The sequence below is a fragment of the Erinaceus europaeus genome, chromosome 6, assembly GCF_950295315.1.
Source record: "Erinaceus europaeus chromosome 6, mEriEur2.1, whole genome shotgun sequence".
Lineage (NCBI taxonomy): Eukaryota > Metazoa > Chordata > Mammalia > Eulipotyphla > Erinaceidae > Erinaceus > Erinaceus europaeus.
The window spans coordinates 71,582,936-71,604,852 of NC_080167.1; the positions used below are offsets into that span (position 1 = coordinate 71,582,936).

At 47.6% G+C, this 21,917-nt stretch overlaps 1 protein-coding gene across 2 annotated transcripts in view; it reads left to right on the forward strand.

The window, feature by feature from the left end:
- NRP1 (neuropilin 1) overlaps positions 1–21,917 on the forward strand; it is a 172,881-nt gene that overhangs the window by 73,654 nt on the left and 77,310 nt on the right. For both annotated transcript variants that reach the window (XM_060192503.1, XM_060192504.1), the window contains exons 4-6: positions 787–1,014; positions 7,460–7,615; positions 9,961–10,127. In XM_060192503.1, coding sequence (XP_060048486.1) covers positions 787–1,014; positions 7,460–7,615; positions 9,961–10,127 — 551 coding nt within the window. The remainder of the gene's footprint in view (positions 1–786; positions 1,015–7,459; positions 7,616–9,960; positions 10,128–21,917) is intronic.

Sequence of the window (21,917 nt, forward strand, 5' to 3'; positions counted from 1 at the left end):
TGGCACATTTTAAACAACTTCTCTCAGGCACTAGTGGATTAACCAATAGACTGTCAGAATCTCACACAATCCTTGTATCTGCTGCTTGGGGGCCAGGCGGGGATGCCAACATTGGCATCAGTCAGGTGACTGAGCAGCGTGGCCCGTAACCCTAGTTGCTCGTGCCCTGACAAACAGCCACCCTTTACCAGCACACCTGTGTCAACACCATTCCCAATGAGTCACTCACCCCGGCTCCATGTACGAATTACCTTTCACATGGAATTTGTCAAGGAGGCATAGGTCACATCTGGCAGAGTCACAGAGTCACTGGTGCAGGAATCTGAAACCCCAACTCCCTCCGCCTTTGTAAATGTCCTATTTCACCAATACAGCGCTGTCGGCCTCAAGATTTAAAGACCTAAGCTTGAAAGGGCTATAATTATTTCTCTAGGCTCTGCCGATATTTCTGTACCTTACTCATTCACCATTCCCACATGGTTTTATATCTGTCACCTCTCCCTCTCTCCCTCTCTCTCTCTCTCTCTCTCTCTCTCTGCAATAGAAGTTTTTAAATGGCTTCACACAAATGGAACACTAAAGTGAGCAAAATAAATCTGAAGTAGACTTTTTTCATTCATACCTCTCAGCCCTGAGAACAGGCTGAATCCTGAGTGATTAGGATAATGATCGCAGCCGTGAGTTCTTGTTAGGGCTACAAGCCATGTTCTTCTTCGCAGTCTTTTCTCAGTGGAGTTGTTCAAGCGGGGTTTTCACTCAGCTGCTTTGTCTGTCTTTTACTCCGAGGTCCTGAGTGTTCTGAGAACTACACCACACCCACGGGGATAATAAAGTCTCCTGGCTTCCCTGAGAAGTACCCTAACAGCCTCGAATGTACCTACATTATCTTCGCACACAAGATGTCAGAGATTATCCTGGAATTTGAAAGCTTTGACCTGGAACCTGACTCAAATCCTCCAGGAGGAATGTTCTGTCGCTACGACCGGCTAGAAATCTGGGATGGATTCCCTGATGGTAAGAGCTGGCAGCGTCCTCACGTGGCAAGGACCTGGGTGACGGTGATGGGATGTGCTTGTAACAACGGTACTTACAATACTTAAAGGGGAAAAAAAAATCAACATTGGGTGGGGGTAGACAGCATAATGGTTATACAAAGAGGCTCTCATGTCTGAGGCTCCAAAGTCCCAGGTTCAGTTGTCTGTATCACCATAAGTCAGAGCTGAGCAGTGCTCTGGTCAAAAAGAAAAGGAAGGATGGAAGGAAGGAAGGGAGGGAGGAAGGAAGGAAGGAAGGAAGGAAGGAAGGAAGGAAGGAAGGAAGAAAAGAAACTAAGGAGCCCAGTGGTGATGCACTTGATTGAGAGCACATATCACAGTGCACAAGGACCCGGGTTTGGGCCCCCAGTCCCCACCTGCGTGGGAAAGCTTTGTGAGTGGTGAGCTGAGCTCAGGAAAGCCTCAGTAATTATCAAGTTCGACTCTTATAAATAAGGAAACTGAGGCTATGGGTAAATACAGAAGGTCTCGTAGAGCTGGGGTTCAAAACAACAAGGGCAACGAAAAGGAATAAATAAACATTAAAAAAAAAAAAGAAGTGACTGTTTAGCAAAGGTTTTTTTGGAGAACACAGTCTACACAGACCACACCGAATGGCTTGGGGTTCTTCTGAGCCATGTCTTTGGAAATGAACCACCATCTACAAAGTGGAGTTGGATGGAATGACGTCAGATCAAGGCGGAGGAAGGAACAGTTAAGGAGATTTCACGTAAAGAGCAAGTGTAGAGCCCGGGAGATAACTCAGCCTGCTAGGGTGCCGGCTTGCATGTCTAAGGTCCCAGGGGCAACATAAGTAACTTAAAAATAAGTCTAAAGAAAAATGATGACGTGGGGATCGCTTGGACTTTAAATGGCATTAGGATTCACCCTGTGATTCCGTCTAGTTGTGCCATCAACAGTAAACAGCACTGGAGGGAAATCAAGTCTAGATCAAGTCCCTGGAGCAGACAGGTAAGTCAGTAGGGGTGGAGTTTCTTCTCTGCTCTCTCCCCATACACGTGGGGCTTAAGGCCCGTGTAGACCTCCTCCTTCATGAGGGTACCCGGAGTTTCCCGGCATCCTTCCTGACTTCCAGGTATTCGGTCTGATAACTAGGAAAGCAGTAGTCTAACACTACTGGGATAATAGCCGCGACAGCTGAAATTTGCCCTTTTCTAGAACTTCACATCTAACTTGACCTCTGAAAAGGAGATTCCATCCACCCACTTATCTCGCAGGCTTGCAGAAAGGAACACTGTTGACCAGAGTCAGGGCTTTTTCAAAGTCGTGATTCTCTGGCTCCAGGAGAAATCGCGGACCCGACGTGAGGCGGAGTTCACAGGGCTTAGCAGCCTTGGAGTCTCTGCTGTGCTGTCCTCCTTCCTCCCCAGAGGAAACCTGCTTTGGAAGATGAAGGATGTGTGTGTGTGTGTGTGTGTGTGTGTGTATGTGTGTGTGTGTGTGTGTGTCAATACTAACTGGCCTCATGCCTCCCACACCTGCACCTGCACACTCTCATTCTAGATAAAAAGCCCGCATGTTCCCCGAGCTTCTAAGCGGCAACAGAAGCCTCCATGTTCCACAGCCCATCCTCTCCCCTCTGCTGGCAAACTGGCTTTGAGTCACTGAGAACCTTTCCAAAAACAACACCCAGAGGGGGGCTGGAGGCCCTTCCTTGTAGAGTGACTGTATGTTGCTTTGTCTCCTAAACATTGACTGAGATGACCAAGCAGTGCAAAGTCACCCATTGATTACGATGGACTTTGAAGATAGGCGGGGACGCCGAGATTCACAAGTCCCAGGCCTGCACGCCGGGCCTCATACACCACACATCCCCCTCTGCTTCCTGTGGCTTCTCAAGTAGCAGTTCTGAAGTCACTGGTGCGCGAGTCTCCTATGGCTGCAGAGCCGTGATGTGAGCACAGCCGCCTTGGTTCCTACCACGGGGGTCTGAGCTGAATTACAGAGCCAGGCGTGAACGCTCAGCTCACACCACGTGGGTGCAGGGAAGTCCGGCCACCCTCCCTCCATCTGTCGGGGGATGGAGCTGACCTGCACTTGTTCCTTCTGTCCTAAAATTGTCAGATTTCCAGGAATCCGACCCATGAGAGCTTGATCGGTCTTTGTCTTCCATGTACTTCTAAATTTGAACACTAGCCTTCAGAAATAAAGACATGACATGGAAACATTCTAGTACATACATGATAAGAACATGGCACTCCCCCCCACCAGGAACGTTGCAAAGTACAGATATTCTCCACCAAAGGTTTTTTTTGTTTCTTCTGTAAGCAAAGCATGCCGGACTGACCATCTCTCTTCTCAAAATGATTTCCCGTTTCCACTTACTTATTCAAAGCATCAGCTTCATTTTTTAAAATGCCTCCAGATAGGAGATCATTGCCTTCTGGCCCCTCCACATAAAGAGATGGCAGCCAGCCAGGCTGTCTGATTCTGAGGTGGAGCTGTGATGGGTGCGTAGATGCCTGGCCAGAGACAGAGTGGTCCTGCCATTCCCGGGGACAGGTACACAGGCCTGTCTGCGTCTGTCATACCTGGGAGGCGACCCGGGCCGGCCCGCTCTCCCAAGAGACCATTTAGTGCATGTTCCTTGCTTAGATTCTTCAATAATCAGCTTTTGAATTTCCTCTCCCTCTCTCTCTCTCCCTCTCTCTCTCTCTCTCTCTCTCTGTGTGTGTGTGTGTGTGTGTGTGTGTACACCAGTTTTCACCCATCCCTTGGCCTCTGGGTCCTCAGTGATGGAAGCAAGGAATTATTACTAGCTGTGTTCATGAAAATGCCCAAGTGAGCACAAAGGAAGGAGGTGGGAGAGAGAGAGAGCTCTGGCCTCTTCTCCCAAGATCGATAACTGCATTAGCTCACGAGGCTGGGGTCTTGCTGTTCAGGAAAATTCAATACCTCTTTGTGTCAGGCTGGAAAAAACCCTTCGTACTCACATCTTGAGGGCTCCCAAAGCGGGTGGCAGGCCGCTCTCCAGAGACAATACCCTCCTGGACAGAAGGCGAATTTACCCAGTGTGTTTTCAACATTATAAACCAGTGAGTCATGGGGAGGCTCTAAATCTTGAGTCTGCATCAGACAAGTTCTCTTCTGTTTGCCCTTTCAAAGAGCCTCCTAGTCTGACCTCCCCCAGAGAAATCAGTGACAGCAGCGGGGTGGGGGCGGGGAGAAGCAGTCGCTTGAGGAAGTGGCCATGGGGTCCTTGTGTTCTGAGGAAGCAGCCAGGGGCCTCTCTCCAGCACTTGGTCTGCCCAGTGAGCCACCAGCTGAAGAGAGACGAGATGGTGTCAAAGCCGGACGGTAGCCTTGAAATGAGGGGAGAGGCTATAGAAACACCTGAAGCTCCCCCATTCAGCCAGAGCCCAGACGTAGATTATTTCTAAGGCAAAATCCTGAGTGTCCAGCCCTTGCTAGATAGTTCCATGCATTTGTGGAACAACGTGACACTTTCTAGACAAGCTGGTGGGGACATCTGAGTAAATCTGGAAGAAAACAAGTTTTTGTAGAATATTCTATGGCTGGGTGTTAAAGCTGTAGAGTAACTCAAAACAGCAAGTTTTTTTTTTCTTTCTACCAACTAGGAAGCCTGAGATAACAAACTACTCTCCATGACCTCGTGTGTCCTGCAGATAGAAAGTCTCCATGTCCACAAATGACACAGCCTTTTGGTGTTCTTCACAATAAAGTGTGGTCTCTCTCTCTCTCTCTCTAATTTTTTTATTATCTTTATTTATTTATTGGATAGAAAGTACCAAAAATCAAGAGGGGAAGGGGAGCTAGAGAGGAAGAGACACCTGCAGCCCTTCTTCAACACTCGTGAAGCTTTCCTCCTGCAGGGGGGACCCAGGGTGTGAACCTGGGTCTTTGCGCATTATAACATATGCCCTCAACCAGGTGTGCCACCACTAGGCCTCCTCTGTCTCTCCTTCCCTCCTGCCTTCTCTCTCGCTCCCTCCTTCACTCTCTCCCTCCCTCCCTCTCTCACTCTTCCTCCCTCTCTCCCTCCCTCTATCTCTCCTTTCCTGCCTCCCTCTCTCCCTCCCTCCCTCTCACTCTTCCTCCCTCTCTCCCTCCCTCCCTCTCTCTCTCACTCTCCCTCTCTCTGTCTCTCTTCCTCCCTCTCTCCCTCCCTCCATCCCTCTCTCCTTCCTTCTCTCTCTCTCACTCCCCCTCTCTCTGTCTCTCTTCCTCTCTCCCTCTCCCTCCCTCCCTCTCTTTCTTTTCCTCCCTCTCTCCCTCTCCCTTCCTCCATCCCTCCCTCCTTCCTTCTCTCTCTCTCACTCTCCCTCTCTCTGTCTCTCTTCCTCTCTCCCTCTCCCTCCCTCCCTCCCTCTCTTTCTTTTCCTCCCTCTCTCCCTCTCTCTCCCTCCCTCCATCCCTCCCTCCTTCCTTCTCTCTCTCTCACTCTCCCTCCCTCTCTCTGCCTCTCTTCCTCCCTCTCTCCCTCCCTCTCCCTCCCTCCCGCCCTTTTTCTCTCTCCCTCCCTCTCTGACCCTCCCTCCCTCCTTCTCCCCCCACCCATAGTATTTGGTTGTTAGAGTAAAGGGATCATAATAGAGAGAGAAGTCTGGCTGCAGTCAAATCACTGACATTAAGCTCACAGTTTTCAAAGTAACCATCATGCACTAACTCGAATGTGCAAGCTAGCTTTTTTAATTATTATAAATAAATAAATAAATAAATAGGATTGACAAAAGCTGAGACCCCACTAGCTGAAGGTCTGAGTCTCCTAAGCTCTGCGCTCGCTGGCATGTGAGGCTCAGGGAGCTGCTGGCTGGTTCTGGTTCTCAGTCCTGCTGGGAGTTTCTGCTGGTTCTCCTCAGCCGAACTTCTGCATCCAAGCGGCAGTCCTACACCTCAGGACGTCCTGTCCCCGTCCCTGACCCCGTCCCCGTCCCCGACCCTGTCCCCGTCCCCGTCCCTCAGGACGTCCTGTCCCCGTCCCCGACCCCGTCCCCGTCCCCGTTCCCGCCAAAGACCCAGGCCTCCAGGGAAGCCCCCCCCACCATGTGTGTCTCTGAACAGAGCAGTTGCTCTTATTTGGACTGCAGGAGCCATGGATTTATTCAAGGAGCAGGGGGAAGCCCAGACCATCTGGTGTGCTTTCACCACACGTGCCAAGCAAAAAGGAATTTGATTTTCTCCTTCTTCTTCCTCTTCCTCTTCTTCTTCCTCTTCCTCTTCTTTCTTCTTCTTTTTTCTTCCTTCTCCTCCTCCTCTTCCTCTTCTCCTTCTCCTTCTTCTTCCTCTTCCTCTTCTTTCTTCTTTTTTCCTTCTTCTTCTCCTTCTTCTCCTCCTTCTCCTCCTCCTTCCTCTTCCTCTTCCCCTTCCCCTTCCCCTCCTCCTTCCTCCTCCTCCTTTCTCTTCCCCTTCCCCTTCCCCTCCTCCTTCCTCCTCCTCCTTCCTTGGCTTGATGCCTCTCCGTGCATGCTGCTTGGGCCTGGAGACCAGTCCCTAGGTGCCACACGGCAGCCCCAAGCTCACCCTCTGCCATTTCACTGTGTCGTGAAACAGCCCTGCTCACTAGGGAACACCACTGAGTTTGTGGCCACCTTCTGCACACACTTGGAAATCCTCCGTGCAGACCAGATCCCACTGCTGACTGCAAATTAGTGATTTACTAATGATTGACAACGTTACAATACAACAGGGTAGAACTTCCACAGCGTCCTGCCAACAAGGAGTTTTGATCCCCAGCCCCTCCACTGGAAGCTACAGCAGTTCTCCTAAGGGAGCAGATAGGGCTTAACTGCTATTTCTACGATCATCTGTCTGTTTCTATAGATGTGCCCTTTTATCCCCTGTGGTTCCATCCTCTCTTCCTTTCCAAGTCACACGTACAGCTGTGACTACATCCAGATGTGCCTTCCCTGTTTCCTCTCCTCGCTCTTGTTCTTGATGGAGTTGGTGCTCAGAGCCCTCTCTGGTTATCTTCCCCCCGTCATTTTACTCCCTCTGGGAGTATGGGCCAAAATTCTTTTAAAACAATTTTTATTATCTTTTTTTATTTATGTGATAGAGGCAGCCAGAAATTGAGAGGAAGGGGGGACATAGAGAAGGAGAGAGACAGAGAGACACCTGCAGCCCTGCTTCACCGCTCGTGAAGCTTCCCTCGTGCAGATGGGGACCAAGGAATTGACCCCGGTCTTTGCACATTGTGAGATGTGCGCCCAACAGGTGCGCCACTGCCTGGCCCCTGGGCCCAAATTCTTTATGGGAAGCAGAAGATGAGAGGTCTGGCTTCTGTAATCGCCTGTTTCCATCTGCCTGCAAGTCCATTAAGCAGGACAGACTCATCCTGAGTGAAAAGACAGTGGGTGTTGCTGGGTCCTTTGCTTGCAAATGCTTGTCCTCTCGTAGGGAGAAAAGACACATGACTGCCTTTCTCTGCCTTTCTTTGCTGACAGTGGGCCCTCACATCGGGCGGTACTGTGGCCAGAAGACCCCGGGCCGGATCCGCTCCTCGTCTGGCATCCTGTCCATGGTCTTTTACACCGACAGTGCCATCGCCAAAGAGGGTTTCTCAGCCAACTACAGCACCCTGCAGAGCAGCGTCTCGGAAGGTCAGTGTCCAGTGTGCAAAATGCTGCAGCCTGCTCTGTGTCCTTGCGCGCCCACGGCCTCACGGAGCAGCAGAGACACATCGTAAACAGGAGGGCCCGTATTTGTTTTCCTCATTCACTTGTTTTTATGGGGGCAGGCGGTGGTGCACCAGGTGAAGCACTCACATTACAGGGCTCAAGGACCCAGGTTCAACCTGCACAAAAGAAGTAGCGAAGCAGGGCTGCAGGTCTCTCTCTCTCTCTCTCTCTCTACCCCTCTCCCTCTGTCTTCCTCTTCCTTCTTAATTTCTCTGTCTTTATTCAAAATAAATAAACAAATATATGTAAATGAATAATTAAATAAAAAGAAAAAGAGAAGGACACTTATATTTCAAAGTCTCATTTGTACTTTATCTGATGAACGTTTTTATGCCTGTAAACTGGTTATATTGCAAACAACAAACTTAAGTTCAAAAGTACCAAACCAGAGAAAGGAAACCATTAATGCTATGAAGCCTCATCTCTAAAGCTCTTTTACATTTAAGTTCTTTGAATTCACATCTCCCTCAGATGGATAAGTTAGTTCCCAACGTGATCTTTCTCGTCAATCTCCGACTTCCTGGTCTTACTGAGTCCATGAGCCCATGTGAATTGTATTTTCATGGTTCCTGGTCACCATATGTATTCCGTAATCCATGATGCATTGTTACATTATGATGCACAACAGGAATGTTTACGGGGAACCTTATGACACTGGAGATGAACCCTGATAGATACATTTGTGTTTTAAATAATAGGAAAGAGCCTTTAGATCAATAATAAATAATAATAATAAATTAAATAATAAATAATAAAAAATAAATATAATAAATAAATAAAATAATAATAAATAAATAAATAATAGGAAAGAGCCTTTAGACTAAGCCAAGGGCTGAGGATATAGGGACAGAGAGCATCAGGGTGAGCAGGGAGGTAGCAATGCGGAGAGCACAGAACTTGCAGGTCTGAAGCCCCAGGTTCAGCCTCACCTGTTGGGTGGTACGCTGATCCTCTCTGTCTGAAAATGAATCAGTTTATCTCCAAAGCAGGGCAGAAAGACTGGAGATGCAGTTCACTGGCAGCACACAGAGCTGGCATGCCTGTTAGAGAAATAGCCTGATTCTCTATAATATTTCTTGCTGCATAGGGCTGGCATGGCTGAATCTCCCAGTTCAGCCCCTTCTTCTGAGGGGGAATGTTCTAGATTCTCTCTTGTTTTTTTTTTTTAATACTTTTTAAAAAAAAATTATTTATTCCCTTTTGTTGCCTTTGTTGTTTTATTGTTGTAGTTATTGATATTGTCGTTGTTGGATAGGACAGAGAGAAATGAAGAGAGGAGGGGAAGACAGAGGGGGAGAGAAAGACAGACACCTGCAGACCTGCTTTACCGCCTGTGAAGCGACTCCCCTGCAGGTGGGGAGCCGGGGGCTCGAACTGGGATCCTCTCGCCAGTCATTGTGCTTTGCGCCACGTGCTCTTAACCTGCTGTGCTACCACCCATCTCCCCTTCTCTCTTGTTCTATCTCTCTGAGTCAAACTCTCTATTTCACAGGAGAGTAATAAAGTGAATATTAAAACAAAAGAACTTCCATGCAGGAGTTCCCAGTTTTGGCCTCCAGCACCAACAATAACCAGAGCAGAGAGATATTCTGGAAAAAAGAGAAAATGACAGAAAATAACTTGGAAAGGGAATCAGGGAGAGTCGCCACCGGGCAAGTTGCAAAGACTCTCAGCTACAGAGAATGAAGATAGATCCACTACCTACTGAACATGGATTGGAAGTAAACAGCTTTTCATATTTACTAATATTGGAGGAAATAATTCAATAGTAAGATTTTATTTGAGTTTTACTTTTTGATGAGTACCCACCTAAATAGATTCAACCTTTAAAATTCTCTGGGCTGGAGAACACAGAGGGTTCAGATCCTGGAACCTGATGGCAGAGGGGGGCTAAGTGGGGGCCGGTTAGAGTGTTTTGTGGAAAACTGAGAACTGTCACACATGCACCAACGACTGTGTTTTACTGTCGACATAGGGCAGAGAGAAAATGAGAGAGGAGGGGGAAACGGGGAGAGAAAGACAGACACCTGCAGACCTGCTTCACCGCCTGGGAAGCGACTCCCCTGCAGGTGGGGAGCCTGGGGCTCGAACCCGGATCCTTACGCTTAGTACTCTGTGTGCTTAACCTGGTGTGCCCTTTGTTGTCATCTTCTGCGAGATGTTATGTGAACACCAAAATGAACACAGTCGTCTGAGAATTTGTTTCAAAAAGTGTATCTTTGGTTTTCTGTATGTTGATGAACGTGGGACCTTTATCCCTCCTTCAGATTTCAAATGCATGGAAGCTCTGGGCATGGAGTCAGGAGAGATTCATTCTGATCAGATCACAGCCTCTTCCCAGTACAGCACCAACTGGTCTGCCGAACGCTCCCGGCTCAACTACCCCGAGAATGGGTGGACTCCCGGGGATGATTCCTATCGAGAGTGGATACAGGTATGGTGTCCGAGGGCCTGGACCGTGGGGGGCTGAGTGAGACCGGGGTCATCTATGAAGGCTGGCTTCAAGAGTGAAAGCAGAGCCATGCCAGACGCCTTCAATGGCAGGGATCCCCGCAGATCGGTCCTCTGGCCGCGTGAACAGAAATCATCAGGCCCAGTGAGCACCTATGAACCCGCTCGTCTTCTCCCAGGCTTATGCCCAACTCTGTGCAGAACTGGAGACCGGGTTTCTCATTTTGTGACAACTTCTCTAGTGACAGAATTCCTGTTTGGGGGGAGCCGGGCCGTAGCGCAGTGGGTTAAGTGCACGTGGCGCCAAGCGCAAGGACCGGCCTAAGGATCCCGGTTCGAGCCCCAGCCTCCCCACCTGCAGGGGAGTCGCTTCACGGGTGGTGAAGCAGGTCTGCAGGTGTCTGTCTTTCTCTCCCCCTCTCTGTCTTCCCCTCCTCTCTCCATTTCTCTCTGTCCTATCCATCAATAACAACAATAATAATAACCACAACAATGTTAAACAACAAGGGCAACAAAAGGGAAAATAAATAAATGAATATAAAAAAATTAAAAAGAGAAGAATTCCTACTTGGACAGATTTTCATGTCCTTGATGAAACAGGTGATCCCTGCTTCAGAAGTGCACAGGGAAATTGTTTTCGTGTGTGTGAGAGAGAGAGAGAAAGGGGTGTGTGTGTGTGTGTGTGTGTGTGTATTTCTCAGAGCTTGCTTGTTTGGGGCAGAAGAAGGGAACCCGTAACCTCTGCAGTCTCCACACAGCATGTGCTCACTTACACCCTTATCAGGGACGTGGCTACTGCTCCTCTCACTGACTGTGACATTCGTTCCTGCCTTAGCCTGAAACTCTCTGCAGACCCCTCTCCCCCTCCCCTCTCTCTCCCTCTGCCCCTGTCCCCCCCCCCCCCCCCCCCCAGTCATCTGACAGCCCTGGCTCATCGCCCAGCGCCTGAACTCACCCAACGTTCATGTCTGGGCGCTCCCACCCGGGTCAGGTGCTCTGTTCCTGCCTTTTTCACCCTTTGTCAACTGCAACACGCAGCAGCTCTGAGTCAGTGGGTTCAGCTGTGGGTGGATAATACTAGGTATTTGTTGAGGGGCCTGGGTTTCCTTTTCAGGAGTACAGGCAGCGCCTGTCTCCAAATTCATTGCTAGGTATATAAAAATGACTAATTCCCAGAGAGACTTCCCAAGCAAGGAAGAAAGAAAGAAAGAAAAAAAAAAATGATTAATCCCTGACTTTCCACATCTTCAACTGCTTCAGTCTTTTGAGCACAAACGCCAGATTTTGTTTTACTTTGGAAAGGTCAATATTAGTTTAACACACTTAAAGTGAAATGGCCTATTTCAGGAGGGTGAACTCACACTCACCCCTAGATGATGACAGTGAGAACTGTGGAGAGGGTGATAAGAGATGAGGCTTTTCACCTTGGGAACACGGTGGGGAGGGGCAGCTGGAGATTAAGAGATGAGATGAATTCACTCCTGTCAGAAGGGGTCCCGGTGGCCTGCCTCTCCCCCACCCCACAGCTTCAAGCAGCTCGCTCTGACTGACAGCGGTGCCTCTGGAGGAAAGCTCCTGTTTTGCAAGGCCAGGAGTTTGTCCGGTAATGTAGTCCCACTGTGGATGATTGGGGCTGACCCAGTGATTTAGGGCCCGAGGTCTGAAATGGCAAAGGTAGCGATGCCGTATGACAAGGCAGTGCCGGGTTGGTAAGAAACGTGTCGGCAGAGCACTGGGCAGCAGATTCGAACCCCGCGGTTTGCAGGGGCAGGGGCTAGGTGCAATTTGCCGCTGTCCTAGATAAGTCGACTTGACTCCTTGTGTCAAGTGTTGGTCAGGAGAAGCTGAGTCCAGGGGGCTGGGTGGTGGCACACCTGGTTGAGTGCACACGTTACAGTGCATAAGGAACTGGGTTCCAGCCCCCCCCCCCCCGGTGCCCACCTGCAGGGGCAAAGCTTCAGAAACAGTGAAGCAGGTGTCTCTCTACTTCTTTTTTTTTTGCCTCCAGGGTTACTGCAGGGGCTCACTCAGTGCCTGCACCTTAAATCCACCACTCCTGGAGGCCTTTTATTTTTTTTCTTTTTGTTGCCCTTGTTGTAGACTTCTTGTGGTTACTATTATTATTGTTGTTATTGTTGATGCCGTTTGTTGTTGGATAAGACACAGAGAAATGGGGAGAAGAGGGGAAGACAGACAAGGGGAGAGAAAGACAGACACCTGCAGACCTGTTTCACCGCCTGTGAAACGACTCCCCTGCAGGTGGGGAGCCAGGGGCTCGAACCGGGATCCTTAGGCCGGTCCTTGCGCTTGGCGCCACGTGCGCTTAACCCTCTGTCAGGGAGGCTTAGCGCTGGGCTGTCTGGAGGCAGCATGGTCTGTGGGCCTCTGGGAGCCCAGGGAACTCATCTGTATGCTTGTAGGGTCTGTGTGCAGCGTGGGGGCCGTTATCATCCACCCATCACCTAATTATGAATAATTCCATGTGTTCCCAGCCTTTCCGAGACTCCTTGGAAGGGGCTGGCTTGTTGTTTTCATTGGGTAGATGTTTTATAAATTAACCGACAAGTACAGCGTAATTGAGACCGAGGGCAGGCAGCACGTACCTCCTCACGGGCCACGCACACGCCTCTCCGACCAGACACACGCATCTGTATGCGGCAGCACTGCCGCTAAGGCAGCTGTTCCACGTTTCCACGGTTTGCATGAAACGCCCCCTCCCCACACACACACATACACCAAACACACTGCTGTGGTAACAAGGACAAACACTAGCATGTGTTAAACTAATGAGGCTGTCATGGAAGTGGCCTTTCCTTTAAGACGGGAACAGTCCTGGGCTCCTATTGTTTTCTGTAGGAAATCACTGAGGGACAGAGAAAACAGTATACATCCTTAGCCATCGGTATGGGGACATCCACATGGCTGCTTCCTGTGAGGTCTGCCCAGACGCTTCAAAACAAGTCAAGGGGCGAGGGCTGTGTGACCAGGAGCAGGAGAGGAAGTCTCTGCTGGGAGGTTAGCACGCCGTCACATCCTGCTCTGAAGACCCCTTTCTGTCCTGAGCCACTAAACCCTCTTGATTCTCAGCGGTATGAAGAATCACGCTCATGCTCTCGCCTTTTTAAAATCTTTTTTTTTTATATTTATTTTATTTATTCCCTTTTGTTGCCCTTGTTGTTTTATTGTTGTAGTTATTATTGTTGTTGTCATTGTTGGATAGGACAGAGAGAAATGGAGAGAGGAGGGGAAGACAGAGAGGAGGAGAGAAAGATAGACACCTGCAGACCTGCTTCACCGCCTGTGAAGCGACTCCCCTGCAGGTGGGGAGCCAGGGTTCGAACCGGGATCCTTATGCCGGTCCTTGTGCTTTGCGCCACCTGCGCTTAACCTGCTGCGCTACAGCCCGACTCCCGCCTTTTTAAAATCTTTTTAAAATTATTTTTATTATTGGATAGAGACAGAGAGAAATTGAGAGGGGAGGGGAAGAGAGAGAGACAGACACCTGCAGCCCTGTTCCCCCTGCAGGTGGGGACCAGGGGTTGAACCCAGATCCTTGTGCACTGTAGTATGTGTACTTAACCAGGTGTGTCACCTTCCATCTGGCCCCTTTCTTTTTTGATAAAGCCAGAGGGTGGGGGTGGGGGTGGGCAGGTAGACCCACAACAATGCTCTACTGCTTCTGAAGCTTCTAGCCTTCAAGTAGGGATCAGGGACTTGAACCTGGCTTGCACAATGTAATGTGGGTGCTTAGCTTCCCTGGGTCCACTACTGCCTGGTCCTGCCCTCACTTTTTCTTTAAATATTTATTTATTGTTGTTGTCATTGTTGGATAGGACAGAGATAAATGGAGAGAGGAAGGGAAGACAGAGAGGGGGAGAGAAAGACAGACACCTGCAGACCTGCTTCACCACCTGTGAAGCGACTCCCCTGCAGATGGGGAGCTGGGGGCTCGAACCGGGGCCCTTACTCGGTCCTTGCTTTTTGTGCCACGTGAGCTTAACCCATTGCGCCACCACCTGACTCCCTTTTTTTTTTTTTAGCATCCTGCGTGGTTCTGTGTTTTAGACGGCTTGTCTTACCAGTTTGATCTTTCTTTTCTTCTGTTTCTGATTAAACCATCAAAGACTCCGCATATCCAAGGTTTTGTAAGAGTCCTTACCTGCGACCTGCCTTACCAGAGCCAGAGTCTTTCACCTCACTAAATGAGCTTCTTCTTTCCTATAAAAATTACTGTAAGGTATGGTCTCTTCCAGATCCCATCTTCAGTCTCAGAGAAATACAATCTCAGGCTTTTCTTTCATTTGGTTTTCTTTGCAGACCAAGGGCAGTGTAGTTTTCTGCTTCAGGGAAAGGTCTTCATAGATCCTAAGTATCGTGATTCATACACGAAGCAGGATTTAATTTGTTAATTATTTCAGTGTTTTATTAATGATAGTGTTCACCACACTGTAAACAGATGTATCCTTCTAGCTTTAATTAAAGCCCTTGGGAGTGCTTTACCTCAAAACAACTGTGACTTTTCCCTGATTAAAATGCCAGGAGACTCAGAGGAAGAAGAAGAAGAAAAAAAAAGACAAGAGACACACGTCTGGGTAGGATATGAACTTTATGAATCCAAAGAAATAAAAAAGGCCCCAGTCACGAGATGGTACCACACCCAGTGGCTAGAAATGCAATTGCCACACAGCCACCTCAGGCTGGGGCTCTACTCCTGTCCAGATTTTGGACACTTGTCTTTTGTGGGGCAGGAAATTTGAGGAGTGAAGTATGCTGGGGTGGCACTCGTTGTGTTGATTAGGTTGCGATCGGCAGATGCAATATTATTTGATATGCATTGAGAGAAGCATGCAGGAAAGTGGGTCCCACCCTAAGGTTTCAGGACTGGGGGAAATATAGGCTCTATAGTGGAAATGTGAGGTTCCTGCTGTCTTAGGGTTCAAGAAGACAATGGATAGTTATCATCACATTATTTGGTGATTGGGTTAACTTTGAAAAGTCTCTTTGTTAGGATTTGCTATAAAATACCCAACATCTTGTATATAGCTGTGCCACCAGTTGCTTCTGTTCTCTCTGGTCTAGGCTTTTGAGAGAGTCCACATATCAAAGACTCAGCCTATGTATTAAGAAGACTCAGTCTGTGTTTTAAAAAGTTTGAGACATACAGTCAATTTTTCTCCTCTGGGATAGAGAGTGGGAAAGCTATCAGGGGAGGGGATGGGATATGGAGATTGGGTGGCGGGAATTGTGTGGAGTTGTACCCCTCCTAGCCTACGGTTTTGTTAATGTCTCCTTTCTTAAATAAAAAGAAAATTTCAGGAATAACAGAAAGCAGTTGCTTTCAAGGACACTTTCTGGATGGCTTAATAAATCAACCCAATTCTGAATTAATCCCAGTGAAGCAAGACTCCTCCTGACACTCTGTCACCATCAGGAAACAGAATAAACCCCTTAGACAGAAAGACACACACACACACACACACACACACACACACACACACACACACACACACACACACATCTCTTCTCTTTGCATCATGTTTTCTAGTGCACTGGCCATTCTGACTAATAGGAGAAGGAAACATTCCAGAAAGGAGTTAGGGGCCAGACAGTGGTGCACCCAGTTAAGAGGACACATCACCGTGCACAAGCACCTGGGATCAAGCCCCTTGCCCCCTGCCTGCAGTGAGGAAGCTTCATGAGCAGTGAAGCAGGTCTATAGGCTCTCTCTCTCCCCCATCCTCTCAATTTCTCTCTGTCCTGTCAAATAAAAAAGAGAGAAAAAGTAAATAAAAGAAAAAAGTGGCCACCAGGATCAGTGGATTCACAGAGCTGGAACCAAACCCCAGCAATAACCCTGGTGGCAATAAAAAATTAGCTAATTAATTAATAATAAAATAAAAATAAGCAGACAGGAGTGAGCACTAATTTTCTGAGGAAGTTTGTTCCACATCCCCTTGTCTCCTTGTCTGTATTTCTCTTGGAGAGTATCCACTTAATATTTCCTTTGTTTTTTCAATTTTATTTATTTTATTTTTTGAGAGAGATGCAGAGAAACAGAGCGAGACAGAGAGAGAAACACCAGAGCGCTGCTCAGCTTTGGTTTATGGTGGTGCGGGGGACTGAACCTGGGATTTTAGGAGCCTCAGACATGAGAGTCTGTTTGCATAACCATTATGCGGTCTCCCCAGCTCCACTTAATATTTTGTAATTGAAGGAGATGTGAGAGCTGACAGCAATAACAGAGCCTTAAGGTGAGAAAGGGAGAGTGAACCGAGTGGAACCACAGCACAGAAACACAGAGGGGTCGGCACGCTGGGTCCCAGCCCCCATGTCAGGAAGCTAAGTGTCTTCCTTGAAGTCTAGCAGACCCAAGAGACCTTGATGTACTTTGCTTTCTGGACTTTGGAGTCAGTGCTGGACACATTCTAGTGACTGCACCTGTGTTCAATGGAGATTTTTCTAAAGGCATTTTTTTTCTTTGCCCCACACATAACCCATTTTCCTCTCAGGAGGTCAGTTACTTGACCTACGTCTCATTGTAAGAAAACGGAGGTTGGATGATTCACCCAGGCCTGACTTAGGGAGAGATTGTGGGGGGTGGGAGGGAAATTGGTATTGAACAATTGAGGTGACTTCCTTCCTGAGACACGGTGAGGCTGCACCGTAGGCTTGGAGAAAGCCTGATGCCAGACACAGCTTGGGAATTAGCCCGTGGGGTCAGATGTGACAGGGCTGGGGCTGCAGCTGGCAGAGTACAGCTCTGGGCTGTCCTGCCTGTGCACTCTTGGACCGCACGCTGCTGAGACGAGGCTGGACAGGCACCCTCATGCCAGCTCTGCGGAGGAAAGGAGGACAGTCTAGCTGAGGCTTCCCCATCCCAGCGGGTGGCAGATTCCTAAGCTCCAGCCCAGGAAGGTCCTAGGAGTCTTGCTCCCCCTAGACGCCCCCAATAACCATCCAACCACAGCTGGAGGTGTTGCTGCCAGCAACTTCCTAAGTGGCTCTGTCATGACTCAGAAATTGAATGTGCAGTGACAGCTCAGTGAGAAAGGAAAACAGAAAGTTGTGTAAGGTCCAGGAGCCTGACCTTGAGCGTGAAGATGAGTTGAGCTGGGAGGGAAAACACCAATGCTTGTGAAGTTTCTCTGGCTCACAGTGCGATTACACCTTTATCATCTAAATTTCGGAGGGAAAAGAGAGTGCTTCTAGCTTTTCTTTCTTCTTTACTGGGGATATTAATGGTTTACAGTCAGTTGACAATAAAATACGACCGTTTATACATGTATAACATTTCTCAGTTTTCCACATAAGGATTCAGCCCCTACTAGCTCCTCTGCCATCCTGTTCCAGGACCTGAAACCCTCCCCCCCACCAGAGTCTTTTACTTGGGTGCAATACACCACCTCCAGTCCAAGTTCTGCTTTGTGTTTTCTCTTCTGATCTTGTTTTTCAACTTCTGCTCTGAGTGAGATCATCCCATCTTCATCCTTCTATTTCTGATCGGTCTTACTTCACATAATTCCTTCAAGCTCCATCCAAGATAAGGTGAAGAATGTGAATTCACCATTTTTAATAGCTGAGTAGTATTCCATTGTGTGTCTAGGCCACAGCTAACAGCCACTCATCTGTTGTTGGACACCTGGGTTGCTTCCAGGTTTTGGTTATTACCAATTGTGCTGCTAAGAACATATGTGCACACAAATTTTTTTGGATGAGTGTGTTGAGTTCCTTAGGATCTATCCCCAGGAGAGGAATTGCAAGGCCACAGGGTAGGTCCGCTTCTAGCCTTCTGAGAGTCTCCAGACTGCTCTCCACAGGGGCTGGACCCACTGACATTCCCACCAGCAGTGCAGGAGGCTCCTTTGTCCCCACAACCTCTCTAGCACTTGTTGTTACTATCATTTCTGATGTGTGACATTCTCACAGGGGTAAGGTGGTGTCTCATTGCTGTCTTTACTTGACAGTGCTGCTTCTGTAGAGGAATCTGCTGTGAGAAGCCTGTGTTTTCTCTTTGCAGTGAGGGTTCCTTCAAGTCCCACGTACAAAGTGTCACAGAGTCTTTAAATGCTCTAGAGGATCATTTTGTTGAGCAAATCCCATGTGTCATTTCCTCTCCTTCCGTCTGAACTTGTGGACACATCCTTCTGCCAGAGTCACATCTTGAGTGTGAAAGAGGAGGTGTCTCCAATGACCTGGTTTTTGATTTTTTTTTTTTTTCAAGCAGTTACTCCTTGCTAGCAAGTCTGTGGTCTACAATGCTACATTCAGAGTCCATCCCCTCTGCTACCCTGACTGGCCCAGGAGATATTTGGAGCCATGTTATCCTAACAGTCAATGCTTTGCATATAAACCCACCACCTGGGGCTGGAGGGGGCGACCTGTTGTCTCATTCAAATCATTAGTACTGGCTACAACAGCAGTAAGAGGCTGCTTGCTGGGTGTGTGCCTGGAGAACTGATAGGAAGAACTTGCTAGTTACCCAGATGCAGAGTGATGCCTGAAAATAGAGTATTGGCAAATCTAGAGGAAATGTAGCTATTGGGCTCGTTGCATGTTCCCCAGGTGTGGGGTGTGTGTGTGTGTGTGTTTTGTCACTAATATTAACTTTATTTATTTATTTATTTTCCCTTTTGTTGCCCTTGTTGTTTTTTATTGTTGTTGTAGTTATTGTTGTTATTGATGTCATCTTTGTTAGGACAGAGAGAAATGGAGAGAGGAGGGGAAGATAGAGAGGGCTAGAGAAAGACAGACACCTATAGACCTGCTTCACCACCTGTGAAGTGACTCCTCTATAGGTGGGGAACCGGAGGCTTGAACTGGGATCCTAACCAGTCCTTGTGCTTTGCTCCACCTGCATTTAACCTGCTGCGCTACCGCCCAACTCCCTAACATTACTTTTAAAGTATCAACTCTGCAAGACCATTTGCTGCCTTCAAAGGTTCACCTTGGGAGTCGGGTGGTAGCGCAGTAGGTTAAGCTCATGTGGTGCAAAGCGCAAGGACCGGTTAGGATCCCAGTTCAAGCCCCCGGCTCCCCACCTGCAGGGAAGTTACTTCACAGGCAGTGAAGCAGGTCTGCAGGTGTCTCTTTCTCTTCCTCTCTATCTCCTCCTTCTCTCTAAATTTCTCTCTGTCTCTATCCAATAACAAAAAAACAAAAAACAAACAAACAAAACAAAGGTTCACCTTATGTCATCTTAACGTCACCTGCTTTGACCTCTTGCATGAGATGACTGCTGTAATCCTCCCCTTCAAGCATCCTGTCTGGTGCCCAGGTGGGCCTTGCCCCATATTCACTGTCTCCTGAGGAGGTTTCCCTAAGTTATCTTGGTTTTCCACCTTACCAGAGTCATTTGAAGGAACCCCCTACAGGAAATGGATAGAGGGGCAGATTCCATTTAGAGTTCCTGGGTTGTTTCGAAAGGCGCATGCAGTCTGGGCAAGGAGAATGCACATGTCTCTAGCGAATTACTTTGCTACATGGAAAATGCCAAGACGATTTTCACCACATTGGTCAAATTGACCACTTAATTCAGTTTTTTAAAAATTCAGTCAAATGATACTGATTAGTATTTTGTGTGAACACACCGAAACAGAAACATGTGACGTTTAGAGGCAAAAACAAAAGAAAACAAACAAAAAAAAACTCTTGCTTTTCATGTTGTAGCGTGACTTGAAAGGACCTCAGCCCTAAAGATATAATTACCCTTCAAAATGAATGCAACGTCAGGTGGTGGTGCACCTGGTGAATCATACGCCCTCCGTAGAGAAGCCCACATACTACAGACAGTGCACAGGGACCTGGGTTCGAGCCCCTCTCCCCACTTGCAGAGTGGAAGTCTCACAAGTGATAAAGCAGGGTTACAGGTGTCTCTCTGCCTCCCTCCCTATCTCCCTCTCCCTTTGGATTTCTCTCTCTGTCTCCAATAATAATCAGTATCTTGAGACAAATGAATCCAACAGCATGGTGTGGCTATTGTATTTTCGTTAACAGTTTTTGGCGGCTTATGGCTTTGCTTCAGCGTCTACTTGGATCGAGCATTCACATAGGGATACGTCTCCCTAGAGCACATTTTTCTGTAGGATGCTGAACTTTAAGGGCAAGAGTTAAAGGAGATGCGTGCCTCACTTTGTCTAGCAGTCTTATTTTGCATAGGTTCAAGGATTTAACTGATTTACAACCCCACTTAGCAAATCAAGGACAGGACCTGGGCTAAAGCCTTAGTGTCCTTGTTCCATACCTCAGTGACAACTCAGGAATCTCAGTGTCTGAAGATGGACTCAGGTTCCTTTTGAGGGAGGTTTCAAAGACAAAGCAAGAACATTTAAATCCGTCATTTCTGAGTTCTGTTGCTGACTGGTGAATGCTGTCATTCAAGCTGAATTCACTGCAGATGCTTAGACTCAAATGAGCGAGTGATTTTTCTGTCTGGAGTGTGGGGTCTCGGTCTGGGCTAACCTTACATCTTGTGGGGGCCTGTCCTGTCCTGTTCTATGCAGGATGCTCAGAGGTAAACCACCCTCCAGCCACCAAAATCCAGTACCACACAGAACTTGGTCTTTCCAACCCAGACCGTTTCCAGGCAATGCCAGATGCCCTACTGGGAAAAGAAAAGGGGGAAAAAAAAGTCCTGGTTAAAACACCCCTGTATAGCAGATACCCCAAATCCTAATCAAGCCATTTTATAAATAACCATTCTGGTCAACATTTTCAAAGAGAAAATATCTGCTTGCTTGGCAGGTTTTTGTCACAATTCCACCACTTATCGTAAATAGGGTTTGAGCAGGGCCATGGTTCTTTTGTTTGCTAAAAATACAAAGGCATCTGTTTACCTTCTGCAGGAAAACAGCATCATAAACCTCTTTGCTTATTTATCTCAAGCTTCACTATTTTTAGCTTTTAAATACGAGCTTTTTTTGGCTAAATAAATACAGATGTTATTTTAGAATACTACACGATGAGTCTCGACATGCACTGATAAGAAAAGATCAAGGAAAGGAAAACCCAAGGATGAGATCTCAAGTAAAGCTTGGTGACGTCCAGGCATTTTGGGTCATTCTGTTTGCCTACCTTTTTTTTTTAATTTTTATTTTTTAACTTTATTTGATTGCAACATGTAGATGAAAGGTTGATTTTACACACACACACACACACACACACACACACACACCACAATATAATCCAGAGCAAGAAAGTGAATCTGGAAAAGCTAGGCATGGGGGACCAGTTCCCCCTCCAGCCTGTTTCTATCTTTCCCTAGTGGGGCAGGGCTCTGGAGAGGTGAGACTTCATTGCTTATTAACTTAACTTTTCCTGGGGAAAAAAAAAAAATACAGTGTTTCCATTTCTGTAACCTAAACAGCATGGAAAGAGCTGTATCAATTACTAGCCAGTTTCGTATCTGTGGACCAATAAGAAGGCAAGGCTGATAGTTTCACATCTGTTTTGGGTGAAGGGCTGTTCCTGTCTGTGGTACTTAAAATTTAAAGAACTTCAGTTATTATACAATTGGGAGTCCTGGGAGAGTAAAATGTTAATGAAATCCATAGCATGCTCAGATTTGACGATAGCAGTTTGAAGACATTCCTTTGGTGGGGTTTGTTGATTTTTGTCCCAGCGGTAATGATTGTACCTTTTACAGAGTACATTAATGTTCACATTTAGGACCAATGACTACATTTATACAGCGTGTAATGCAGCACATGAACTAGGCTTTAAATAACTTGCATACAATAATTTGAAAGCCCCAGAGCAAAAATAACTGTGTTCTTCA